This window comes from Anomalospiza imberbis, chromosome 5, assembly GCF_031753505.1.
Source record: "Anomalospiza imberbis isolate Cuckoo-Finch-1a 21T00152 chromosome 5, ASM3175350v1, whole genome shotgun sequence".
NCBI lineage: Eukaryota > Metazoa > Chordata > Aves > Passeriformes > Viduidae > Anomalospiza > Anomalospiza imberbis.
In genome coordinates, this window is record NC_089685.1 from 1,678,534 (window position 1) to 1,705,416 (window position 26,883).

General features: G+C 42.2%; 1 protein-coding gene across 1 annotated transcript in view; it reads right to left on the reverse strand.

Moving 5' to 3' along the window:
• Positions 1-1,540: 1,540 nt before the first annotated feature.
• Positions 1,541-26,883, reverse strand: part of LRGUK (leucine rich repeats and guanylate kinase domain containing) — a 52,606-nt gene continuing 27,263 nt past the window's right edge. Inside the window, exons 15-19 of the mRNA XM_068189434.1 lie at positions 23,247-23,448; positions 21,559-21,669; positions 16,881-17,041; positions 13,320-13,356; positions 1,541-2,083 (exon numbers count right to left, since the gene is read on the reverse strand). Coding sequence (XP_068045535.1) covers positions 1,950-2,083; positions 13,320-13,356; positions 16,881-17,041; positions 21,559-21,669; positions 23,247-23,448 — 645 coding nt within the window. The 3' untranslated portion in view covers positions 1,541-1,949. The remainder of the gene's footprint in view (positions 2,084-13,319; positions 13,357-16,880; positions 17,042-21,558; positions 21,670-23,246; positions 23,449-26,883) is intronic.

Below are 26,883 nucleotides of genomic sequence, written 5' to 3' on the forward strand. Positions count from 1 at the left end.
AATGAATGTCCCCAAGTGCCACATCCACTGTGGCACTGGGCTTTGGAATCCCCCAGGGATGGGGACTCCACTGCCCTGTCCCAACCCTTTCCACCAAGAAATTTTCCATGAATATCCAATCTAAGTAAAAACTCACCATTTTTCTCTAATATGAGAGAAAATGGGAAAGACTCAGCCTGGCTGGGTGGGGTTCTGGAGAAGACCCCACCATCAGATCCAAGTTTTCCCTAAATCCAGCACCAATGGGAGCCTGGAGCAGTTGGGGAGGAGGAAATTTGGGATTTGAGTCTCAGAGCAAAACTGAAATCCTCACAACTGTCCAGGTTTGGGGTCCCAGACAAGACTCAAATCTTCATCAGAATCTGAGGTTCTCCAAAAAGATTCAAAATCTCAAATCATAATTTAAGATTCTCCAAAAAGACTCAAAATCTCAAACCATGAGAAATTGAGGTTCTCCAAAATGACTGAAATTCTTAAACCATCAAAATTTTACGTTCTGCAAAAAGGCTCAAATCCTCAAACCATCAGAATTTGAGGTTCTCCAAAAAAACTCAAAATCTCAAATCAGAGTTTGAGGTTCTCCCAAAAAACTCAAAATCTCAAATCAGAGTTTGAGGTTCTCCCAAAAAACTCAAATCAGAGTTTGAGGTTCTCCAAAAAAGATTCAAAATCTCAAATCAGAGTTTGAGGGAATGGCTTCCACTGCCAGAGGGCAGGGTTGGATGGGATCTTGGGAATTGGGAATTCCTGGCTGGGCTGGAATTGCCAGAGCAGCTGGGGCTGCCCCTGGATCCCTGGAATGTCCAAGGCCAGGCTGGACACTGGGGCTGGAGCAGCCTGGGATAGGGGAAGGTGTCCCTGGACACTGGATGGGATTTAAGGTCCCTTCCCACCCAACCATTCCATGATTCCATGGTTTGCTGCAGGATTTTGGGTGTTTTTTCAGTCCAGTCCAGCACTCACCTCACTGAAGTGCCTTGGCCAAAGAAAAAAAAAAATCCCAAAATTTTGCAGTTTTGGCTGTGAGCTCCCTGTGCCCCAGGGCTATGGAATCACTTCTTGTTCTGCCAAAATCCATGGTGAAAATCTGGAGCCTTGGAAGATCTGCTGATCTTCAGCTTGAGGACCCTGCTCCGTGGAAAAGTGCTTCCTAAAAAGCTTTGGAATTTGAGGCTCCCTGAATCTGAATTACTCACCCTGAGCTGCTTGGTGCAATTCATCCAATTTAATCAACAAAACCCTTGGCTCTTCCATGGCTCCAAACTGGGACAAAATCCCATTTTCTGTGCAGGGAAAGGGCTCTGAGGAGGAACCTGCTGAGGCAAAAGGCTCTGGAAGTAGAAGGGAACAAAAATTAATCAGGACAAATGTAAATTCAGGAGTTTTATTGTCTTGTGAAAACCCAAATCTTCACTCACTTCCTACTCCTTCAGCTGGCTCTCAGTAATTCTTCTCATTTTTGCTGATGGCTCCTCGCTAGGTTGTTTAAATCCACTTGCAAATCAAATAATTGTGACTCAACCACATTTTATTTAAAAAAAAAAACAACCCAACTCTGAACTGGTTTTCACTCCCAGTTTCCCTCTGAACATTTCACAAAATCCCTCTTCTAAATCACCAGTCCTACAATGCAGGCAATATTATCAGATGCCCTGGTGCTTCCACACCTCAATTAAATCTATAAAATTAATGGAAGATACAGTTCCATGGTTGGAAAAAACCTCCGCCATTTCCCAGCCGAGAGTGCCCAGGGAAATAATTTCTGGCTTTGGGAAACACAGAAATTGCTTTTTAATAAAGTTATAAATAAATAACCCTTTTTTTTTTTTTTGTTGCAGAGTTAATCAGAAATGGATTCGGCAATGATATTTGATAGCTTCTGAAGAGAAAGAGATGAAAAGCAGGGTTAGAAAGAGTCAATGTGACAGAAACTGGGATGGGAGTGGCCGTCAGGGGTTGGTGCTTTTCCATCCAGGTGGGATTGGAGGCAGGACAGGTTTGGAACGGGAGCCGGGCACAGCAGAAGACCCCAGCTTGGCCTTGCTGGATTTCCTCAGGAGGTCCTCACCACGCCCTTCAGCCTCTGCAGGAATTAGAGAAGAAAAGAGAATTTATTCCAATGAAAAGTGAAAATTTAACCCAGATTTCCAGTGGTTTTGGGGGAATATGGGGGAATATCTCAACCTCATCCACTCTAAGCAGTCACTGGTTTTTTTTGGTTTTTTTTTTTTTTTTTTTAATATTTGGAATTCTGGAAGTGTCCAGCTTTGGGTGGGGCTTGGAGCAATCTGGGATGGTGAACATTGTCCCTGCCCATGATTTTTAAGGTCCCTCCCAACCCAAACCTCCCTGGTTTTGTGATTCCATGGATATCACTCTGACCTTTTGAGATGCCCACTCCTTTTCCAGCCCCTCTGGCTTCTCCAGGGAGGTGCCTCTGAGGGATGGGAAGCTTGGTCCAGGGAACTTGGTCCACTCCGGCAGGAGCTGCATCAGGTGGGACAGAAACGTGTGCCCTGACACGCCCAAATTCCCTGGAGCTGTGGGGAGAAAAGATTCCGGCTTTAAAAGAGGAGGGAAAAAGGAAATTCATCGTGTCTGCAGAGGTACTGATGTTGCAGCCCCACACCCCAGCACTTCCAATCCCACAAAACCTGATCCCAATCCGCTCAGAGCTTCGGGAGATTGCAAAGGCAACGCCCACAACTCTCAATTTTTGTTTCTTGATTTAATTAATCAGGAGCAATAAAGAGGTCCGGCAGCAGATCAGGATTGGAGCTCCCTGGATTGGAATGCCCAAACCTCTGGAGCAGCACTGCAGGGAAGAATTCCAAGTAAATAATAATAATAAAAAAAATTCCTTCAAAAGGTTCCTGTAAACCCCAGGGAGAACAAGAACTTCGAGGAGCACCTCTGAGTTGTTGTATCTCCTGCAGAAAAAAATCCAAATTCCCTCTCTGCAGAAAATCCGGAGCCAAAATCTGCGTGCTCAGACCCTGCTGGAGCTTCCTCTGATAAAAGCTTCCCATTCCCATCCAGATCTCATCCATTTACTCCAAGGAAAGCAAGGAAAAGGCCTTAGAATAGCTTTTTTGTTAATGTTATGGGGATTATTTTTTTTTAATAAGGAAAAAAATAGGTTTTTTTGTGGTTTTTCTGAATGGTAGTTGTTTGGGGAAGTTTGGAATTGTGAATTTTTTTAAAATAAGTTTTTTATTTATCTTTTTTATATTAAAAAAAAAAGGTTTTTTATGTTTATGGATTGTGTTTTGATTGATCGAGGATTTCTCTGGCACTGCTTCAGACATTCCAGAATGTCTCTGGTCTGGGGCAGCTCAGAGATTTAGGATTTATGGATTTATGGATTTATCAATCCGGCAGGGATTTCAAAGATCATCCACCCTGACCTCATCCATGGTGCAGAAATCCAAAATAATTCCACCCTGTCCTTCCTGCAAGGAGCATTTGGGCTTGTGGGAATGCTGGGATTCCAGGGGAAAAAATATTTCAGTGGTGGCTCCATAAATCCACACAGCAGGAGGGAGGGATCAGGAATGGTGGGGTAAAAATGTGGAAATTCCATGAGAAATGGGGAATTCTTTGCTACCAGAGGTACTGAGGAAGCCTTAAAGAATTCTGTCAGTGCCTTCAAGGGGAAGGAATATTTTATCCTTGAAAAAGGAACATTTTATCCTGGAAAAGTAACATTTTATCCTGGAAAATGAACATTTTATCCTTGAAAAAGGAACATTTTATCCTGGAAAAAGGAACATTTTATCCTGGAAAAGAAATATTTTATCCTGTGAAAGAAACATTTTTTTCCGAGAAAATGAACATTTTATCCGGTGAAAGGAATATTTTATCCTGGAAAATAAATATTTTGTCCCAGTAAAGAAATATTTTATCCTAGAAAAGGAACATTTTATCCTCTGAAAGGAACATTTTATCCTGGAAAATGAACATTTTATCCCATGAAAGGAATGGAGATGTCCATGGTGTTTAGAAGGAATAAAACCTCCCGCTCCTTCCTGCTTTTTCCCTATAAATGAGTTTGGATAATGTGAATTTAGTCCTGCCCTGAAAAGCTCAGTACAGAGAATTATTAGAGGTGAAGCAGCCAACTTTTAGTTTTCCCTTTAGTAAAATTTCCCATTTAGCTACATGGAAAAGAAATGAAAAATAAAATAAACCAAAACAAAATAAAATAATAAAAACAACAATAAAATAAAATAAAACACCAATAAAATAAAGTAAAATAAAAACAACAATAAAATAAAATAAGATAGAGTAAAATAAAGTAAAATTAAAAAATAAAATAAAATAAAATGAAATAAAATAAAATAGAGTTTGCTGGGAAAAGTGAGCAGTGAAATACAGCAGACAGGACTCTAAAGAATTTATCATGTACTTTTAAGGACAGTTGTAGGATATTTTGCCCTAAAAGACTCTGCTGTGCAGGGATAAATTGGTTAAACCTGGAAGTGAAAACAAATGGAAGCTCAAGCCAAAAAAATCCACACTTCCATCTGTGGGAGAACCCCAAAATCCCTGGAAACTGGTGTGGAATCAGGAAAAATAAATTATCATGGGTTGAAGACCCATGAAAATGAATTAGCATGGGGAGCTGTGGTCTTAGCAGTGAAATTAGGAATTGTCCTGCTGAAAACTGCAGATCAGAGGGAAGATGTCCAACCAAAACCTGGAATTTTTACTTGAATAAATTGAATTAAATTAATTTTAATTGTAGAGCAGAAGCAACAGAACAACGGCAGGACTCGATTCCGAGGAGTGTTAATGACCTGAGGAATGATGATGCTCTTCCCACAAAGCTGAAGGTTTTATTTTTTTAAAAATAAAAATTGGAAAAATAATGTAAAAAAAAAAAAAAAAAAGGGGTTGGATTTGGTAATCTCAGAGGTGTTATCCAGCCTTAATAATTCTATGATTGGATAATCCCTGATGCTGGAAAATGTCATTAAATGTCATTTCCTTCCAGATGCATCTGGAGCTCAACACATCCACGTTCTTACCCCTTGATGGCTTTTTTTAGTTTGCTCCTTATTCCATCCCAAGAGTTGGAAGCATAAAATTGGAGAGAAAGAAGAAGAAAAAAAAATATTAAACCACTTCAATATTTTTTTTTAAAAAAACCACTACAGGGCTGGACCAGAATATTTCAGAAATGGGGAATTTTTCTCAGTCCTCTATACAAGAGGATTTTAATCAATCAGCATTTTTTTTTCCTAAATTCTCCATTTTTCCATCACAATTTTGCTGCAAGGCCTAGGAAATGACTCAGATGAGCAATTTGCTTTTTCCCCCTCCCCTCGCAGTTGTTCCTCCACTCTGTCGTTGAGAGCGATAAATGCAAACACTGCTCGAGTCACAACAACCCCGACGTGCTGGGCTGGAAATTCAGATTTTTCTCCCATCTGCCAAGGGCCAGACTTTTCCATCTTCACATTTCCAGGTCTTTCCTCTTGCTGAGAGGAGATGATGCAGAATTCCACACCCACTTCCTCTCAGCAGCTCCCTCAGCACAAATTCTTGGGATAAATGGATCTGCAGAGCCTCCAGATCCAGCCTTTTGCCAGGGTGTTAATTAGGTGCTCGTAATTAACGTTGGTACCTCACATCCGGGGAGGGGGCTGGGATATAAAGGGAATTCTGAGGGGTTTTCTTAGCAGGGTTAGCTCAGAATTCTGCTTCAAGGTGAAGGGAACGAGTTGAAATCTCTGAAGATGGTGAGCCTTTCTCATGTGGAAAACACCTTGTTATTTAATGTGATTGTTATTTAATGTGATTATTATTATCATTTTATTTTTTATTATTATTTAATGTGATTGTTATTTAATGTGATTATTATTATAATTTTATTTTTATTATTATAATAATAAATAATGAAATAGTAATAATAAAAATGAAGTAGTAACAAATAATGAAATAATAATTAAAAAGGAAATAATATTTCCACGTGATTATTATTCACTGTGATTGTTATTTGATGGTGATTTAATGGTGAGAGAACATGTTGGTGGAAATCCAAGGGACAGTGGGTTTAGATCCAGCAGCAAAGGTGCCTTGGTTTAAAGGATGGGAGGAGAACCAGGAATCAACCCTGGGATTGAGCCCCTGATCCAGTTCCTCCCTGGGAGGGTGGGGAGGGGCTGGGATGGAATTCCCAGAGAATTCTCCTGGATCCCCTGGAAGTGTCCAAGGCCAGGCTGGAGAGGGTTTGGAAAAACCTGGGATAGGGGAAGGTGTCCCTGCCCATGGGATTTTTGAGGCCCCTTCCCACCCAAACCATTCTGGGGAACAGATGAAGAGAATAAAATTGATTAAACCCGATTAATTTCAAATTACTCAGGGAAATACCAGAGAACTTTGTGCTGAGAGCTCTGCAGGAATCCTGGATGGGAGGCAAGAGCAGACCAACCCCAATCCCTGCAGGAGCCGTGTCCAGAGGGGCCACCAACAAGAATGCCATAAAATACTTGGGATTCTGAATGCTGGAATGCAGGAATTAGCAGAAAAGCTGGAATCAGGCAGCCCAGCCAAGTGTTTGCTGCCTGGATGTGCTTTGGAGTGTGTTTGTTTGAATTAAATTAAGGATTAGATCAAGAATTAAATCAAGTTTTAAAGCCTCACCAGAGAGAGGCTTCACCTTGGAAAACTCCCCTAGGATTTACTGGATCTTTCCCTGGATATGGAATTATGGAGCCACCCCTGGAAGTGTCCAAGGCCAGGCTGGAGAGGGTTTGGAGCAGCCTGGGATAGGGGAAGGCGTCCCTGCCCATGGAACTTGATGATCTTTAAGGTCTTTCCAACCCAAACCATTCCAGAATTCCATGAAATTCCAGTTTGCCAGCAGCCCCAGGGCTCTGAATTCCAGCTGTCAGACGAGCTTTGGGGTCGTTCCAAAGAGCCTGGCTGAAGGCACAGCCCTAATTCCAGGTGTGGGAGCGGGATCCGGCCTGGCCGTGCTGGGTGTCCCATGTGGGCACGAGGTGACGACAGAGAGGGGGGAAAAATGGGATTATCCAGGAAAAAATGGAGTGTCCTGGTCAGAGGCAGAGCTCAGATCTCCTGCTGGAACGGGAGCAGCAGAGGAAGGGACAATGCCAAGGAAACGGAGCTCACCGGGAGCTGGAGGTCTAAAAATGGTGAGGATGGTTCCTCTTCCCATCTTCTCCTCTCTGCAAGCTTCACATGGCACGGGAGGTGACACCCCCCTTCAAAAGGCACAGGAGGTGACACCCCATTCAAGTGGCACAAGAGGTGTCCCTCTCCTTCAAGTGGCACAGGAGGTGACACCCCACTTCATGTGGCACGGGAGGTGTCCCTCTCCTTCAAGTGGCACAGGAGGTGACACCTCCCTTCAAATGGGACAGAAGGTGTCCCTCTCCTTCAAGTGGCACAAGAGGTGACACCCCACTTCATGTGGCACGGGAGGTGACACCTCATTCAAGTGGGATGGGAGGTGTCACCTCGAAATAACACAGGAAGTGTCACCTCCCTTCAAATGGCACAGGAGGTGTCACCCCCCTTCATGTGACACAGGAGATGTCACCTCCCTTCAAGGGGCACACGAGGTGTCACCCCCCCCCCTCAAATGGCATGGGAGGTGTCACCCCCATTCATGTTACAAAGGAGGTGTCCCCCCCCCCCCTTCAAGTGACACAGGGAGTGTCACCCCCTTCAAGTCACACAGGAGGTGTCCCTCTTCTTCAAGGGACACCTCACTTCAAGTGACACAGGAAGTGTCACCTCCCTTCAAATGACACAGGAGGTCACCCCTCTTCAAATGGCACACGAGGTGTCACCTCCCTTCACATGGCACAGGAGGTGTCACCCCTCTTCAAATGGCACATGAGGTGTCATCCTCCTTCAAATGGCACAGGAGGTGTCACCTTCCTTCAAGTGACACAGTAAGTGTCACCCCCGTTCAAGGGGCACACGAGGTGTCACCCCCCCTTCAAAAGGCACGGGAGGTGTCACCCCCCTTCAAAAGGCACGGGAGGTGTCACCCCCCCTTCAAATGGCACGGGAGGTGTCACCCTCCTTCAAAAGGCACACGAGGTGTCACCCTCCCTTCAAATGGCACGGGAGGTGTCACCCTCCTTCAAATGGCACGGGAGGTGTCACCCTCCCTTCAAATGGCACGGGAGGTGTCACCCTCCTTCAAAAGGCACACAAGGTGTCACCCTCCCTTCAAATGGCACGGGAGGTGTCACCCTCCCTTCAAATGGCACATGAGGTGTCACCCTCCCTTCAAATGGCACGGGAGGTGTCACCCTCCCTTCAAATGGCACAGGAGGTGTCACCCCCCTTCAAATGGCACGGGAGGTGTCACCCTCCTTCAAAAGGCACACGAGGTGTCACCCTCCCTTCAAATGGCACAGGAGGTGTCACCCTCCCTTCAAATGGCACGGGAGGTGTCACCCCCCCTTCAAATGGCACGGGAGGTGTCACCCTCCTTCAAATGGCACGGGAGGTGTCACCCTCCTTCAAATGGCACGGGAGGTGTCACCCCCCCCTTCAAATGGCACGGGAGGTGTCACCCTCCTTCAAATGGCACATGAGGTGTCACCCTCCCTTCAAATGGCACAGGAGGTGTCACCCTCCCTTCAAATGGCACGGGAGGTGTCACCCCCCCTTCAAATGGCACGGGAGGTGTCACCCCCCCTTCAAATGGCACGGGAGGTGTCACCCCTCTTCAAATGGCACGGGAGGTGTCACCCCCCCTTCAAATGGCACGGGAGGTGTCACCACCTTCAAATGGCACATGAGGTGTCACCCTCCTTCAAATGGCACATGAGGTGTCACCCTCCCTTCAAATGGCACAGGAGGTGTCACCCTCCCTTCAAATGGCACGGGAGGTGTCACCCCCCCTTCAAATGGCACGGGAGGTGTCACCCTCCTTCAAATGGCACGGGAGGTGTCACCCTCCCTTCAAATGGCACGGGAGGTGTCACCCTCCTTCAAATGGCACAGGAGGTGTCACCCCCCCTTCAAATGGCACGGGAGGTGTCACCCCCCTTCAAAAGGCACAGGAGGTGTCACCCTCCTTCAAATGGCACAGGAGGTGTCACCCTCCCTTCAAATGGCACGGGAGGTGTCACCCCCCTTCAAATGGCACGGGAGGTGTCCCTCTCCTTCAAGTGACACAGGAATGTCCCCCCCATTCAGGTGACACAGGAGGTGCCCCCGGGTGGAACACATCAATACACAAATGAGGGCGCTCCTCACCCAGGGGCAGAGAATTCTCCAGACACAAGGCTAAGGGAGGGAGGTAAAGGCACCTCGGGGTTCAGCACCTGGTGTAGTTTCAGGACCACCAATTTCAGGATTTGTTTGGTTCAATTCTTGAAGGATTTCAAGCTTGGGATCTCTCCCAAATGCCACCCAGCACTCTCTTGCTGAATCCTCTCCAAGCTGGCCTTGGGCACTTCCAGGGAGGTTCCATAATTCCATATCCAGAGAAAGATCCACTCTTGCTCAGAGAGAGGTAAAGACACCTCGGAGCTCAGCACCTGGTGCAATCTCAGGACCACCAATTTCAAGATGTTTTTGGTTCAATTCTTGAAGGATTTCAAGCTCAGGATCTCTCCCAAATGCCACTCAGCAGGAACTGTGCTGATCACGTACAGCAGAATAACTCTGGTTTTTAAACCACATTTCTCACTCCAATTCTGGTTTTCCACACCTGCACCAAGTTTCTCTCAGCACCTTTTTCCCTTCAAGTATCTCCTACAAAGAAAGCTCTTGAAAATCCCTTCCTGTGGGTAAAGTGAAGCCATTCCTACCTGTCCCAGGCTGGTTTGATGCTGCAGCCCCACAAGTTTAATCAGGATGGTGATGGTTTAAATCGACCTTCATCCCACCCCAAAAAGAGCTCACCTGCTCTCTGGGGTAGCCCGGGGCAAGTTCTGCTCCTGGAGGCCGCCCCTGGCATCTGAGGACAGAGGTGGGACTGGTTTGGGGAGCTGCTGATGGGAGCACCCGGATTCAGGATCCAAATCCCTGAAATGACCCAAAAATAAAGCTCTTGTCAAACAAGGAACACAAAGCAGGAGAGGGCAACTTGCTCAGAGAGAAGTAGAGATTTATTTTTTTAAATTATTTAGCACAGCCCAAGTGGGGTGAGGTTAATCAGAAATTGAGATTTTTTTTAAAAAAATTATTTAGCACAGCCCAAGTGGGGTGAGGTTAATCAGAAATTGAGATTTTTTATAAAAAAATTATTTAGCACAGCCCAAGTGGGGTGAGGTTAATCCCACTCCTTGTGGGATAGCTCCCAAAGTGAGGGATTTGTTTTAGAACAACTAAAAACCAGCAGTTCTGGCAAATTTGTGTGGACACCACTTCATTTCCAAGCTGAAACCCAAGAGGAGCAGCAAAATGAGAGAAGCCCTTAATGAAATGCTGAGCTAAGAGGTTTTTAGAGGTTTTTTCCCACCTTAACGATGCTCTAAATCTGTGATTCTGCAAAATGAAATGAATTAAAAACACACAACCAACCACTGAAATCAGTCAGAGCAAAGCACCAAACGCTGCCTGGCAATGAGACATCCAAATGACTTTAATTACACCTGCACACAGCCAGAGGCAAAGAATAATTTGGATTTAAAGACCCAAATTTATGCAGATAAGCCTGCAGGGTTGCCATAAATAAAATAAGTTGGATTCTTGTGTGACACCACCTCAAATTTTCTGCCAGGCTCAGGAAAACTGAGCAATATATTTCTGTTGAAATTAAAAATGTGCAATGAGGAGATTCATCTTTTAATATTTACTGACGCCACAGAAAGTCAAAGTTTTCAGTGCTTGAGGAACTTTACTGCTATTTTTGGCAGCAGTTTTAGATATTTTTCCTAGGATTTTGATTTATTTTTAATTGGAATAGGGTTCTCTGGCCTCTACCAGTTCTGGTCACAGGCAGGTATTTCTGCTGGGTGAGCCAGCACTGCCACTGATGAAATACTAAAATTACTGAATTTTTTTTTTTTTTTTTCATTTCATGATAGGAAAAATGTCTGGATTAAAAAAAAAAAAAAAAAAAAAAAAAAAAAATATATATATATATATATATATATATATATATAAATAAATGTGCTTTGCACTGATAGCACTTTTCAACCAGAGGAATCAGGCCCAAATCCTCAATAAAAAATCCTAAATAAAATCCTAAATAAAACACTGCTCAGAACATTGATACAGATAAAATCTGGTCCAACAGCTGAAAAAAAAAATCCTCCACTGTGGAAAATTTTAGCTGATCAAATTGGTATTTCCATGTGCTAAAAATACACAGAATCTTTTACCGGTATAATTCATGAACTTGGGCTATTGAAATTATAATCCTTGTAAAATACTTGGTTTAGGTCGCTTCAGGTTTCCTGCAAAGCCCTGAGAGCAAGGTTTTCTGTTATTTCCCCAAATAAAAAATATATTCAAATAAAATAAAAATTTAAATAAATAAAAATTTAAAATTAATCAGCCTTAATCAATTTTATTCTCTTCATCAGTCCCACGGATCCATTTGGGTGGGAAGGGACCTTAAAAATCCCATGGGCAGGGACACCTTCCCCTATCCCAGGTTTTTCCAAACCCTCTCCAGCCTGGCCTTGGACACTTCCAGGGGTGGTTCCATAATTCCACATCCAGAGAAAAATCCAGCAAATCCTAGGGGAGTTTTCCAAGGTGAAACCTCTCTGGTGTGGTGTTTAAAAGCTGATTTAATTCTGAATTAATTGATTTAATTCTTGACTCAACTCTTGATTTAATTCTGATTTAACTCTTGATTTAATTCTGAATTAAGTCTTGATTTAATTCTGATTTAACTCTTGATTTCATTCTGATTTAAGTCTTGATTTAATTCTGATTTAATTCTTGATTTAATCCTTAATTTAATTCAAACAAACACACTCCAAAGCACATCCAGGCAGCAAACACTTGGCTGGGCTGCCTGATTCCAGCTTTTCTGCTAATTCCTGCATTCCAGCATTCAGAATCCCAAGTATTTTATGGCATTCTTGTTGGTGGCCCCTCTGGACACGGCTCCTGCAGGGATTGGGGTTGGTCTGCTCTTGCCTCCCATTCCCACCTGTCCCTCAGGGCCAGATTTCCTCAGGAAATGCTGATTGGGGCTGACAGGATTTTCTCTCACCTGCCCCACAGCTTAACTCCAAAATCAGCTGCCCAGGAGTGAAAATAGTGAAATAAAGGGAGTAAAAAAAAAAAACAAAACAAAAAAATCAATAACTAAAGCAAACTGAGATGAGGAATTTATGCTGCAAATCAAACCCCAAACCTCCAGCAAAAGAAAACACTGATTTCCTTTTTTTTAATTTTTCCCTCATTTCAAAATAATCGAAAATGGATGAATCAACTACTTAAAAAAGCTTTTATTTCAGTAAAGATTTGCAAAATGCATCTGCCTATAAGCTTGAAGCATTAGCTTTTTAGAGACAAATTAATTCTGGAGGTTTTTATAATTTTCATTCTTTTTCTTTTTAGACTGATTCTCCAGACTCTGCCACTGGAATAACCCACACACCAGCACATCTGGAAGGTGGAGCTGGAATGAGCTGAACTTTTCTGTTCCTTCTGCTGCTTTAAATTCCACCACTGTGATTTTTTTTTTCCATGGCAGGCAGGAAAAGAATTTGGATTAGGAAGGTTTCCACCAGGGGGAAGGCAGGAGAGCCACAAAAGATCAATCAATCAAAGAAGATTTATTGAGATTTCTAGAGTTTTTAACCCATTTGTGGAGGAAGAAGAGGAAGAAAGGCAGTCGGGATACACTCTATTAAAAATAGTAAAAAAAAAAATTAAAATTGAGATGTGGAATCTGCTTTAAGAAATCTTATTTAAACAGAGATATCCACTGCAGAAAAAAAACCTTGTGTTGACCTTCCAACACTAATTATCAGGGCTAAAAAAGTCACCTCAGGGACTGTGAGCTGCCAAAAAAATGCTCCTTTTTCCTTCTCTCAGAGAAACTTGTGATAATTTCATCGTTTTAGACCAGCTCCTTGTGGCTGTGAGATTTTCAGCTGCACTCCCAAATCAAAAACCAGGGGGGTTGTGATTTATTTGGAGGACTGGATTGAAAAAAAATGAGATTTCACTATGACATTTGCAACCCCTGACAGTTCCTGCTCACTCATCCCTCAGAGGGATGGGGAGGAAACCCTAAAAAGTGGGGAAGAAACCTTAAAAAGTGGGGAAGGAACCCTAAAAAGGCGTTTTGGAGTTGATTGCAAGGAATTAAATTGGAATTATTCCAGGTTACCTGTGGAAAAGAAGCACCTGACGTGCTGCAGAGAAACGTCTTTGGAGAGAGGCTTCTTCCTGGGAAAGAAAAAAAAAAGGAAAAAAAAAGACCAATTTTAAACAGCAATTTAAAATTATTTGTGGTGATTTCAATGTTTTGGATCCTCCTTTCTCCTGCTAAGATTCCAGGGGGTTTGTGTTTAAATATCCCGTGGTTGGATTAGGATTAATGAGGTGCTGGATCCACATAAATAAGAAATCTAAAATATTTTTGGCTTGGAATGATGTGGGTTTTGATCTCTGGTGAAGCCTAATTTGCTCACGGGAGTCAAATAATTTCCACAATTCCCTGACAAGAGAGGGCAGGGGGAATTTTTTAGGGAAAAATTCCTTCATGGAAAAAAATCTGTCAAGAACTGGAACAGCTGCTCAGGGCTGTGGTGGAGTCAGCGAGCCTGGAAGTGTTGGAAAAAAGTGAAAAAAAAGTTAGAAAAAAGTGAAAAAAAAGCTGGAAAAAAGTGAAAAAATGAGGATTGAGTGGCAATCATGATCTTGGAGGTCTTTCCAACCTTAATTTCCAAGGAAGAAGGGATTTCCTGGAGCAAATTTGAGTGAATTCCAATGAATTTTTTTACAGCGAGATCTCAGCAGAGCTGGGAAATGAGGAGTTTGGAGGGTGTGTTAATTACCATTAATTACTGTGTGCTGAGGCACAATGTAATTTGCCAGGTCAGACAAACCCAGCACCACGGTGAGCTGAAAAAAAAGTAAATTCCAGAGGAACCTTATTAAATCCTGCTTTGGTATCAGCTGATACCACTGATAGTTATCAATTTAATGGCATGGGCAGAGACAGAGCACAGTCAAACTGCTCAAAAAATAAAAATAAAACAATTATAAATAAAATATTCACATCACAATTGTGAATTACTTCATTATTTATCCTGAGTAAATACTTTTACTCTGCTCAGATGCCCACTGAGCTTGGTTTGAATTTCATTTTATTCTGTTAAATATAGAATTCTGACCCTTTTTTTTTTAAGCCCTGGGTGGATTACAGGTACAGAACCTCCTGTTCTTGCCTTTTATAATTAATTACAGCCAGAGAAAACAAGGGCAGGGCTGGCATGATCACAAGGGAGGAGGCTGCAAGGAATCAGATTCTTATTTTGTTCATGGAAAACTCACATGAATCTCTTCTTATTTTTTATATTTTATTTCAGTTCTCCTTGGAGTGAGGGGAGCGTGGTTACTCTGGTGACAGCACATTATTTGGGTGCCAAAATAATTTAAGTCCCAAATGTAACAGCTGAAAAATTTGGCTTTAAGGCTGCAGGAATATTTCCATTTTTCCCATTTAATTTGGTCTAAGAGGCATGCGGGTTTCACCATGAATGTTGACACATGTGGGGAAAAACAGAATGAAATAACAAGGTATATATATATTTATTTAGCATATATATATGTATATTATAAATATTTACAATATATATTTACTCTCCATATATATATATAAATATATATATAATTTATTTGTTATAAACATATATATTTATAACAGTAAATACAAAGGTATTGCTGGAAAAGGAGAATAATAAGAAAAAAGAGTTTTGTGGCCACCAAGTGAGTTAAACCTGAGGTAAATGATGGCCTCCTCCACCATAAACTGTATGTAAAATGTAAACTTTGAATATAAAAGTGAAAAAAATAGAAATTGTTGGGGTAGGAGTGATGGCAGAGTGACACAAAGGAAATATTTTGGCTTCTCCCTCACCTTGAACCAGCGAAGCTTTGGATGAAAATGAACAGCACTCCTGGCAGTTTGGGAACTTTGCACTCAAAAAAAAGGAATTTCATTCCAGAAAATGGAAAGGTGGGAGTTTCCCTGTTTGTTTCTCAGCCAGAACTTTCTTCCACACCATTTTTAAATCTTGGGAAAAGCGGGGCAGGGGTTGTTCCTCCACCCCCAGCTCTGATTTTAAACACCAGAGGAATTAGAAATACATGGAGAGAGGGGAACTGTGGTGCCTGCCAAGCCATCCCTCCCTGGAACGGAGCTGGTTTTACAGCTTTCTTTTCTCTTTTCCTCTTTTTCCTGCTGTTGTCCTGTAAAAGGAGCAGCAGCCATGGAGAGAACGTCCTGGGAGAAAAGGGAAAAAAAGGAGAGAGTCTCCAGAGGTTGTTTGAAATCCAAGCGTTTTGTTGATTAAAAAAAGCAAAAGCAGGTGAAAAATGGGATTAAATTTGATGCCTGGCAGTTATCACTGGAATAAAACTGGGAAGGGCTTGGCTGGATGAGTTTTGCACTGCTGTGGGATGGTGTCGATAAGGAGTCCTCGTGCGCCTGCGAACTGCATCCAGATATTCCCACAAAACAGGACAATTCCACGTCGTTGTGTAGGACTGAGAGATGAAATTCCGCTCCTCACCCCAGTACACAAATGGATGAAATCATTCATGGGTTTATTCTGGAGTAAAGATGAGCAGAAAATATGATTTGTGCTCTTCTCTGAGTTTAGCTGCCTCAGTCCCAAGGGAATGGAGTGACAGGGCAAGGGGGACTGGCCTTCAGCTGAAAGAGGGAAGGGTTGGATGGAATACTGGGAAGGAATTCTTCCCGGTGAGGCTGGGGAGGCCCTGGAGTGGAATTCCCAGAGAAGCTGTGGCCGTTCCTGGATCCCTGCAAGTGTCCAAGGCCAGGGCTTGGAGCAGCCTGGGATAGTGGGAAGTGTCCAGAGGGTGGAACTGGAGGAGGTCAAGGTCCCTTCCCACCCAAACCATTCCAGGATTCCACCCCAGCCAAGCTGAGGACACAAACAGAGACTCAGCCACATCGGGAGGGGAAAACCAGGGAGCAGATCCTGGGATTTGGATTTCTCTCCGTTGTTTTCATTGCCGTGTCAGGGGTGAGTATTTATGGGGAAAATTAAATCCTTTTTGGTGCCTGAATCCCAAACTGATCCAACCCAGAGCCCTGGTGGGAGAGACAGCTCCTGTCCTAAATCCCTCAGCTCCAAAACTTCCCATCTCAGCTTCTTCACCTTCTTTTGGGAATTCTTCTTTTGGAAATTTGGGAACACAACAGGAATTCCAGAGGTACAACCCCACTTCCACTGGAACTGTCCCAAGCCCTGGAATTTTGCAGCTGGAGGAGTTTTTCCTTCCTCTCTTGGGAAGATTTTGTGGTTGTTGGCTTTAAATTCCCACTTTTTGTGTTCCGTCAGGTCACTTAAAAAGAACCAAAATAAACCCAGAGATATTTTTAGGTGCTCTTGAAGGGCTGAGTGTCCTCCCCTTAAATTGTCACCTTCTTGGGATTATTTATTCCTTCAAATCCCTCAGCTCCAAAACTTCCCATCTCAGCTCCTTCACCTTTTTTTTGGGAATGTGCACAACAGGAATCCCAGAAGGTGTCCCTGCCCATGGCAGGGTTGGCACATGATGATCTTTAAGGTCCCTTCCAACCCAAACCATTCCACGATTCAGGAGAACTGGGAAATATTCTAGAAATCAGAATGGAACAGAGAACATTTTTTCCCTGAAAATTGGAAAAGGTTTGACTGCAGCTCCTGGTTTCTAAGGTGACAGGAACTGCTCCTTACCACAGAGCCTGGGGGTGCAATCAGCATTTCCAGGAGGTCTCTGGGATAGTTTTTGGCAGAAGGGTCCAAGAGGTCACCGAAGGACGAAGTCCGAGAGCGCGCAGGAGTTCCTTTGCCCGGGGACGACTTTTCCTCTGGGAAGAGCTGATTTCTGGAACCTGGGGTGGGAAAGACAATCCTCAGTATAAATATTCTGAACACAAGCGGGAAGGAACATTTCCATTCTCATTTTCCATCCCTGGGAGTGGCCCAGGCCTGGCTGGATTGGGTTTTTGTCGTGGTTTTGTGTGGAAGAGGTTTTACGAGGACTTCTGTGGGCCAGAGAGAAGTTTGATAAGAGGATCCATGTTTGATAAGAGGATCCATGTTTGATAAGAGGATCCATTTACCCCTGAAAGAATTTCCTGCCAAGGTCGTTGACACGGAAACCAAGAAAGAAAGAAGGAGAAATAAGAGAAAGTGCAGCTGCCTGTTCCAATGAGCACTTTGTTTGTCTCTCGTGATCAATAAGTGTAAATTTATGAGTTTTGTAAGAATGTATAAAAAGCATGCATGCCAGAATGAAAACAGTTGGGAGCCTTCTGAAAATGGAGAGTGTTGCTTTGTGTTGTGACCTTCTCAACTAGGACAGTTTTGGTTTGTTAATTTGAGATTTCCCCGCTAATGAGTGTGCTGGGTTCAGTGTTGGCTAATCACCAGTGCACTCACTAGGATGTACTCACCTGTTTCCTGCTGGGAGGTAGGACTAGGAGAAAGGCAAAGCAGCCTTAAAAGTCTCAAAGGCGATAAAGAGACATTTATTAACAGGAAAAAAAAAAGTAATAAGAATCAAAACAAAAGCTTTAGGATGCTTTTCCTCCCCCTACAACCTTTTCTTTCTTAATGACAATGTAAAGAAACAAAACCTAAAATTTCTGTCAGTTTATTGTTCTCAAGTTTCTTTCATCTTTCACACGTGTTTTTCACAGAAGTGTATACAGCTTTTCAGTAATTAAAAAATTTGTATCACTTCTGTAAATAACTCCCATACAAAACCACCACAGGTTTGGAGAAACCTGGGATAGTGGAAGGTGTCCCTGCCCATGGCACTGGATGGGCTTTAAAGTCCCTCCACACAACTCAGTTTTTAAAACCAAAATGATTTTGAATAATTCAAATTATTTCAAAATTGGAAAAAAAAAATCTGTAATCTGGGATTTATCCTGTGTATAAAATCACATCTAAATGTGAAATGAAGCCATAGAAATAACCTTATAAATATTGTTGTTTGGCATTCTTTCCTCTGAGGGCTCTGGTTTGCCAGGGAAGTTGTGGATTCCCCATCCCTGGAAGTGTCCACGGCCAGCGTGGAGCACCCTGGGATAGTGGAAGGTGTCAGGGTTGGAAATGGATGGGCTTTAAATTCCCTCCCAACCCAAACCATCCAGGCTTTTAATAGTTTCAAACCACTGGATCCCATGGATGAAAGCTGCCAATGGAAGTACAAAGCCTTATCAGCTCCAAAAATTGTTCTACTTCTGCTATTAAAATGTTTTTAAAAGAACTGATTCATTTCCTCCCTGGACTTTTTTTTTTTGCTCTGTACACCAGCAAAAGTCGCCCAACAGTTCATTAAAAAGAGAAAAACAATTATAAACCTCTCATAATCTCCCACAAGCAATCTTCCCCCTCACTAAAAACCTCCCTTTTAAAGACAACCTTGGGGCAAGGTCTGGAAAATAAATTATTTCCCACAGTCCACAAGAAGAGTGGATCTCTAGGAATAAGAGAGTTGAACTTATTTAAACACCTATAAATGGGGCTCTGAGTGAATTTAATGGTGTGTAGTAAATTTAAAAGTTACTTTATGAGCAGCAGAATTGCCAAAAATTCTTGCAGTGTTAATGAAGTTTCTGTAGAGGCAAGTGACTCTCTGGAAAAGCTGCTGAGGAATACAAAGTCCTTTAAAGGAGCTTCAGATACTTAAATCTATCTCCAAAAATACCAGGATTATATAAAAAAATATTTTCTTTTTAATCCTCAGGCTTTTTCCTTCTTTTCTAATAATCTCTCTAGGGTTTGGTGGGGTTTGTTGCCTTTGAGACAAAATGTCCCCAGAGTTTTTAAGGCAAGAAAATACAATATTATAGCAAATAAGGCAAGGAAATCACCTTTTTCATTTCAGATGAACGTGGAAGTTCTGGAAATTAAAATAAAATCTACTTAATTTAAAGCTAAATAAGATTTTTCAGCAAAGTCCTCACTGCTGGAGCTCTCAGAAGCCACAATGTGTGCAGAAGCTTTTCCTGTGTCCGCTGGGAAATTAATATTATTCATTCTTCCGTGATCCAAAATTACATGAAATTATGAACTGATGAATATTGCACTGTCCTTTATTAAAATTTTCAGACATTTTGCCCTTTTTTCAGACACTTTTATTTGCAGCCTTCCCCAGCCACATCCAGGCTGTGGATATTGGCTCTATGCTCCTGGGGGAACTGATTCTCCACCCTGTTCCAATGGATCTAAAATGGGACCAAATCCACCAACCATGGGAATTCCTGGAGTCAGAGGGAAAAATTCCTAAAAATTAGCTTCTTTTTAATTCATCTTGCACATCCTCTTTTTTACCATAATGTCCTTTTTGTTTATTTTTTTTTTATTCCAGTAAAGTTCTTCTCCCTCTCTTTCCCTCCTGGAGCCAATTCTGTGGCTGCAGGATCAAGGAATTGATCTGTCTGAAAGTTTGGGGGAGTTTTGGGGTTTCTTTTTGTTGTGTTAATTTAGGAATTTACATAATGTAATAAAATTAGGAATTTGTTTTCAGTTTGTTTTTGCTGTGTTAATTTATGAATTTATATAATTTAATAAATTTAATAAATTTAATAAATTTAACAAATTTAGAAATTTGTTTTCAGTTTGGCTTTGCTGTGTTAATTTAGGAATTTACATAATTTAATAAATTTAATAAGTTTAGGAATTTACATAAGGAGGGTCTGGTTTGTTTGGCCTGGAGAGGAGTTGAGGGTAGACTCCTCAGGGTCTCTCCAATCCCTGCTCCCTGTGACAGGGACAGGAAACAACAGGAGCTGTGCCAGGTTTAGGTTGGATTTTGGGAAAATTTCTTCCCCCAGAAGATGCTGGGCACTGCCCAGGCTCCCCAGGGAATGGGCACATTCCCAAGGCTGCTCCAGGAGCGTTTGGACACTGCTAACAGGGTGGGATTGTTGGGGTGTCTGTGCCTGGATGGTCCTTGTGGGTCCCTTCCCACTCAGGGATTCCATGAAATTTTGCCTGGAAACATTCCCTGACCCAAGTTACACAAGCAGGAATGAGAGCAAGCACGTGGATTAGCTGGAAGTGGCCAGGAGGCTCCAGCCTTGGCCATTCAGGGGTTAAAAGGCTTCTCTGAAACACACCACAGATCATCTGGGATCAGTGGCTCGCCACAAAAGCACTTGGAGAGGAGTTTTAAGTTGTCTTTTCATCTTATTATCCTGATTTTCCTGCTCTTTGGGCCATCCTGGGGAAGAGTAAAGGGAGGTCCTGGTGCCATCCCAGTTTCTGGTTGCTCGAGTTTGGGAGGCACAAAGTCCAGCCATGAGCACCCCTCACTTGGATTTACCTGGAATGGGGGATTCCGAGCCCAAATCCATCCTCAGGAGTCAGGAAACACCATCCAGAGCCCAAAAAAGAGTCAGAAACCTCCATCTGAGCCCAAATCCATCCTCAGAGCAGTCAGGAAATTCCATCTGAGCCCAAAATCATCCACAGAGGAGTCAGGAAACTCCATCTGAGCCCAAATCCATCCTCAGAGGAGTCAGCAAACTCCATCTGAGCCCAAATCCATCCTCAGAGGAGTCAGCAAACTCCATCTGAGCCCAAAATCATCCACAGAGGAGTCAGGAAACTCCATCTGAGCCCAAATCCATCCTCAGAGGAGTCAGGAAACTCCATCTGAGCCCAAATCCATCCTCAGAGGAGTCAGGAAACTCCATCAGAGCCCAAAAAAGTCAGGAGAACATCCAAAGCCCAAAACCATCAGAGGAGTCAGGAAACTCCATCTGAGCCCAAATCCATCCTCAGATGGGTCAGGAAACTCCATCTGAACCCAAAATCATCCACAGAGGAGTCAGGAAACTCCATCTGAGCCCAAATCCATCCTCAGAGGAGTCAGCAAACTCCATCTGAGCCCAAATCCATCCTCAGAGGAGTCAGCAAACTCCATCTGAGCCCAAAATCATCCACAGAGGAGTCAGGAAACTCCATCTGAGCCCAAATCCATCCTCAGAGGAGTCAGCAACATCCATCCAGAGCCCAAAACCATCCACAGAGGAGTCAGGAAATTCCATCTGAGCCCAAATCCATCCTCAGAGGAGTCAGCAACATCCATCCAGAGCCCAAAACCATCCACAGAGGAGTCAGGAAACTCCATCTGAGCCCAAAAAAGAGTCAGGAGACCATCCAGAGCCCAAAACCATCCTCAGGAGAATCAGGAAACTCCAACCAGAGCTCAAGACCATCCTCAGGAGAGTTGGAAACTCCATCTCAGCCCAAAACCATCCTCCTGGAGGAATCAGCCTGGGAGAGCCATTGCAGAGCAGCTTGTGGAGCTTTCAGGTCTCACAAGCTGCATCATTTACAGATTTCATTAAATCAATTCACAATAAACAGGACTATTCAGCTGATGAAACCACTTTACCTGCCCTGCTCTTGGTTCCTTGAACGTTGTCCAAAGGCTCAGGTGGCTCCAAGCCCAGGTAGACCTTGACAAGGTGAGTCAGCTCTGTGAATGCCTTATCCAGCTCATCTGCAGAGACGAAAATGCATTTCATGGCAGAGAGAAAAGAAACAGAATAAAAACCCAACTTTTCAAAAGTGCAAAGACACAAATCACATGAGTTTGACACAGAAATACGATTTTAACTTAGCCAGAAAATACAGAAATATGTTGTTTGTCACAGAAATACATTTTTAATGTCTCTTGGGGAGAAAAACCTTCATCTTCATAAACAGCACACTGAGAAAAAGCTGAAATTCAGGCTCTGCACTCTTCTAAATATTTTCCTATTGGTCTATTTCTTTAGGCCATTTAAATTGCAAGCTCTGTCTGCCACATTTACAAATTTGCAATACTTGCACCACGGTGCTGTAATTTAATGTGGTAAGCCCTAAAAACCACCTCTGCAAAAGGAATGAATAACAGAGGGATTCCTTCCAGAGGGGATTCTCCCACCTGCCGTTGGAACCCTGGCTGCTGGGAATTTGAGACTCTCTGTGCTGCCAGGCACTGACCCCCAAGAGAACACTGCAGTGACCTGAGGCCATGGAGAAGCTTCCAAAATGGAATGGCAGAACTGGGATTGTGGGGGTGGAGTTTGAACAGAAGTGTGTGACATCACAGGGTGGGAAACTCAGAGTTTAGGGGTTTAGAATACAGTAATATCTATAAAGCAAGATGGAGGTTTTGGGGCAGAGGCTGCTCCTTCTTCTTCAGCTCCTTCTCCATGGGTTTGGGTGGTTTTGTTTATCCTCAAAAGGCCTTGTAGAGAGAGAGATGGAGCTCCATTTTTAGCTTGTTAGAGTGAAGTGCTGTAGAACTGAGGGTCTGTGAGACTGTAACGTAGATAAGAACTAATAAACATCTGAGTCCAAACCAGAAATACCATCTCACACATTTAATCCCGACCCTGGCAAAAAAGAAAATAAACTTGACAACCTGCTGTCCCTCAATTCCTAATTATCCCAAAGGAAATCAGCAATTAATTCCTTGGAACCCTGGCTGCTGGGAATTTGAGACTCTCTGTGCTGCCAGGCACTGACCCCCAAGAGAACACTGCAGTGACCTGAGGCCATGGAGAAGCTTCCAAAATGGAATGGCAGAACTGGGATTGTGGGGGTGGAGTTTGAACAGAAGTGTGTGACATCACAGGGTGGGAAACTCAGAGTTTAGGGGTTTAGAATACAGTAATATCTGTAAAGCAAGATGGAGGTTTTGGGGCAGAGGCTGCTCCTTCTTCTTCACCTCCTTCTCCATGGGTTTGGGTGGTTTTGTGTAACTGGATAAAAAAGTCCACATTGTGGGGCACAGGTGGTTGGTTATTGGGTTAAAAGTGAAAATAATTTAGGTGTCATTTCTTAATTGGACAGTTTATCCTCAAAAGGCCTTGTAGAGAGAGAGATGGAGCTCCATTTTTAGTTTGTTAGAGTGAAGTGATGCAGAACTCACAATTTGTGAGACTGTAACACAGATAAGAACTAATAAACATCTGAGTCCGAACCAGAAATATCATCTCACACATTTAATCCTGACACTGGCAAAAAAGAAGATAAACTTGACAACCTGCTGTCCCTAATTATCCCAAAGGAAACCAGCAATTAACTCACCCGTGTTGATGACCGCATCGAAGTATCCAGGGCAATCCTGGTTTATCTGGAGGTACATGTCCACTCTGGACACTGCCTCTTCAATCTCTGGCCTGCTGAACAATCCTGTCCTTCTCAGGTGCTCCCCATATTTCCATTTGTCCTTTGGTACCAACAGGACGCACCTGGGTTTAAAGTGGGTGTTTTTCAAGCTACGGACGCCCTTGAAAATAAAGCAGAAAAAAAAAAAAAACCCAAAAAAAAAGTGGTTTTTTGTGAGACTGAGTGCTTGTGGAAATTGAAGCTGAGTTTTTTTTTTCTCCTTGAAAATAAAGCAGAGAAAAACCGGTTTTAGTCTTGAAATAGAGCGTTTGTTGAAGTCGGAGCTGAGTTTTTTCGCCTTGAAAATGAAGAAGAGAAAACATTTTTTTTATTATTGAAATGGAGTGTTTGTTAAATTTGGAGCTGAGTTTTTTCTCCCTGAAAAGCAAGACAAAAAAAGGTGGTTTTTTTTTTTCTTGAAAATGAGTGCTTGTGGAATTTGGAGCCCAGTTTTTTCTCCTTGAAAATAAAGCAGAGAAAAACAGTGTTTTTTCCTTGACACTGAGTGTTTATCAAACTTGGAGCTGAGTTTTTTCTCCTTGAAAATAAAGAAGAGAAAAACAGTGTTTTTATTATTGAAATGGAGTGTTTGTTAAATTTGGAGCTGAGTTTTTTCTCCCTGAAAAGCAAGACAAAAAAAGGTGGTTTTTTTTTTTCTTGAAAATGAGTGCTTGTGGAATTTGGAGCCCAGTTTTTTCTCCTTGAAAATAAAGCAGAGAAAAACAGTGTTTTTTCCTTGACACTGAGTGTTTATCAAACTTGGAGCTGAGTTTTTTCTCCTTGAAAATAAAGAAGAGAAAAACAGTGTTTTTATTACTGAAATCGAGTGTGTGTTAAATTTGGAGCTGAGTTTTTTCTTCCTGAAAAATGAGACAAAAAAAGTGGTTTTTGTCTTCAAATTGAGTGTTTGTCAAACAAGGAACCCAGCTTTTTCTCCTTGACAATAAAGCAGAAAAAAATAGTGTTTTTTTCTTGAAAATGAGTGCTTGTGGAATTTGGAGCTGAGTTTTTTCCTCTTGAAAATAAAGGAGAAAAACCCCAGTGTTTTTATTATTGAAATGGCGTGTTTGTTAAATTTGGAGCTGAGTTTTTTCTCCCTGGAAAACAAGAGAAAAAAAGTGTTTTTTTCTTGAAATTAAGCGTTTGTTGAAGTTGGAGCTGAGTTTTTTCTCGTTGAAAATAAAGCAGAAAAAAACCTGTGTTATTTTTTTCTTGAAATTGAGTGTTTGTGGAACAAGGATCTCAGTTTTTTCTCCTTGAAAATAAAGCAGAGAAAAAACGTTATTTTCTTGAAACCGAGTGTTTGTCAAACTTGTAGCTGAGTTTTTTCTCCTTGAAAATAAAACAGAAAAAAAACCATAGGGGTTTACTCTTCAAATTGAATGTTTGTTGAAGTTGGAACTGAGGTTTTTCTCCTTGAAAATAAAGCAGAGAAACACAGGGGTTTATTAATGAAACGGAGTGTTTGTTAAATTTGGAGCTGAGTTTTTTCTCCCTGAAAAAAAGATTTAAAAAAGTGTTTTATTCTTGAAATTGAGTGTTTGTCGAACAAGGAGCCCAGTTTTTTCTCCTTGAAAATAAAGCAGAGAAACACAGGGGTTTATTAATGAAATTGAGTGTTTGTTGAACTTGAAGCTCAGTTTTTTCTCCTTGAAAATAAAACAGAAAAAAACCCCATAGGGGTTTATTCTTGAAACTGAGTGTTTGTTGAACTTGTAGCTGAGTTTTTGTTTTTTTTTTTTTGCTCTGTGTTTATCCCAAATTACTGGCTGGAGGTTGCTCTGCAGGCATTGGTGGCTAGCAGAGCAAAGGGGAAGCACTGCAAACATTTAATTTAATTTAACTTAAAACAGAACTGAGTGTCAGACTTGCAGCAGCCTCTCCGATTGCAAGTGTAGGCTCAGCAAGATTTGAACTCTTAAAATTGGTGTCAGTCTCCTTTATCAGCCCAAGATACGCTCTAGATTAAAGGGAATGAACAGCTCTAAATTTTCAGTCTCAGCCCACGGCCCATAATTAAAATTTCCTTTAATGCTGTTAAATCACTTTTGTTCTGAGCCCTGTGGCAGACAATGGACTCAGCACCTTCTATTCCCACCCATAACTCACCGTTACTGATTCCCAGAGCCCACAGTGATACAGAACTCACTGTGGGATGAGGTTTTATGTGACAGTGGCTGAGAATTAACAAAAACTATGGAAAAGAGCTTGAGGTTTTATGTGACAGTGGCTGAGAATTAACAAAAACTATGGAAAAGAGCTTGCAAATGGCAGGAAGGGGAGGATTTGTTTTCTGGCCAGGTTCCTAAATCTCACAAAATCTCACTGACTGGAATGAGCTTGTTCCAAGGTAACATTTCAGTTAAGTTTTAACTTGAAAGATTTGTTAATTCCATAGAATCATTTTCTTCATCTACACCCTCTGTTTCTGCCTCCAGATTCTGGTCAGCTGATTTGGTCAGAATATTCATAATTTATGCCAAGACCCACCCTTTTCTTATTCAGTAACCTCACTCACTGACCATATCTATTGTTAATATTTAAACTAATACATTATTTTTGACAGTCTGGAGGAACATCTGGCAGCAGTGTCTAAGTGTGTTTCTGTTGACACAAATACTGAAAATCAAATGTACGGAATGTGCAAGCTGCTGTTTGAAGTATACTGATGTTTCTGCTGATTTTTTGAATATTTGAGTGTAACTGCATTGCTGTGACTGCATCATTCCTGTGTGATCCCAAAACTTGGGTGACAAAAGGGGTTTTAGCTGCCTGCTTTGGCAATTCCCAGTAAAAGTTATGGTCGCAGCCTGTGGTGTGGGCTCAGCTCCTCATGAATAAAAAAACAAACACCACGTTCCATTAAACCCCATCCCCTAAATTATTTGCTGACACGTCTGCCCTGGTGAGGAACTGACAGCTTGAAAATCCCATCAAGGTTTCAGCTCCTCTTTTCCTTGCTTTGTGAATTTAAGGCCTGTCGGGCGAGACGAGGAACACGCTCCGTGCCCATCAGTGGAGAGCCAGGGTGATTCACAGCTCTGCCCAAACTGAGGGGGAAAAACAGCTGGAAATACTCAGAGATGCAGCAATTAATTTCCTCTTTAATATCAGCTGAGTCACAGGCACTTAGAAGCAGCATTGCAGCACTAAATTGTCGCGCTTTTGAGCAAGGAAACGCTTCTTTTTTAGTGCTGCTGTTATTTGTACATTTAAATTCGAGCCAGTGGATGTGCATGGATTTATTCTGGGCCCAAACTCCCTCATGAGCGCCAAGGAACTCAACTGAAAATCAGATTTTTTGATCAGTTTCCCAAACAAAGTGAGCATCCTGTAATTTATGAAATTTAAAATCAGAATGCTCAGCTCAGATTCTTGTGTTAGCACCGTGCTCTCCTACATTTCTTTTTATCTCTGTTGTTTTACTCAACTGAAAATCACATTTTGATCACCAGTTTCCCAAATTTATCTTAAATTACTTAAATGATTACTTATCATTTAAGTAATTTAAGATAAATTACTTAAATCCCGTAATTTATGATAAATTACTTAAATC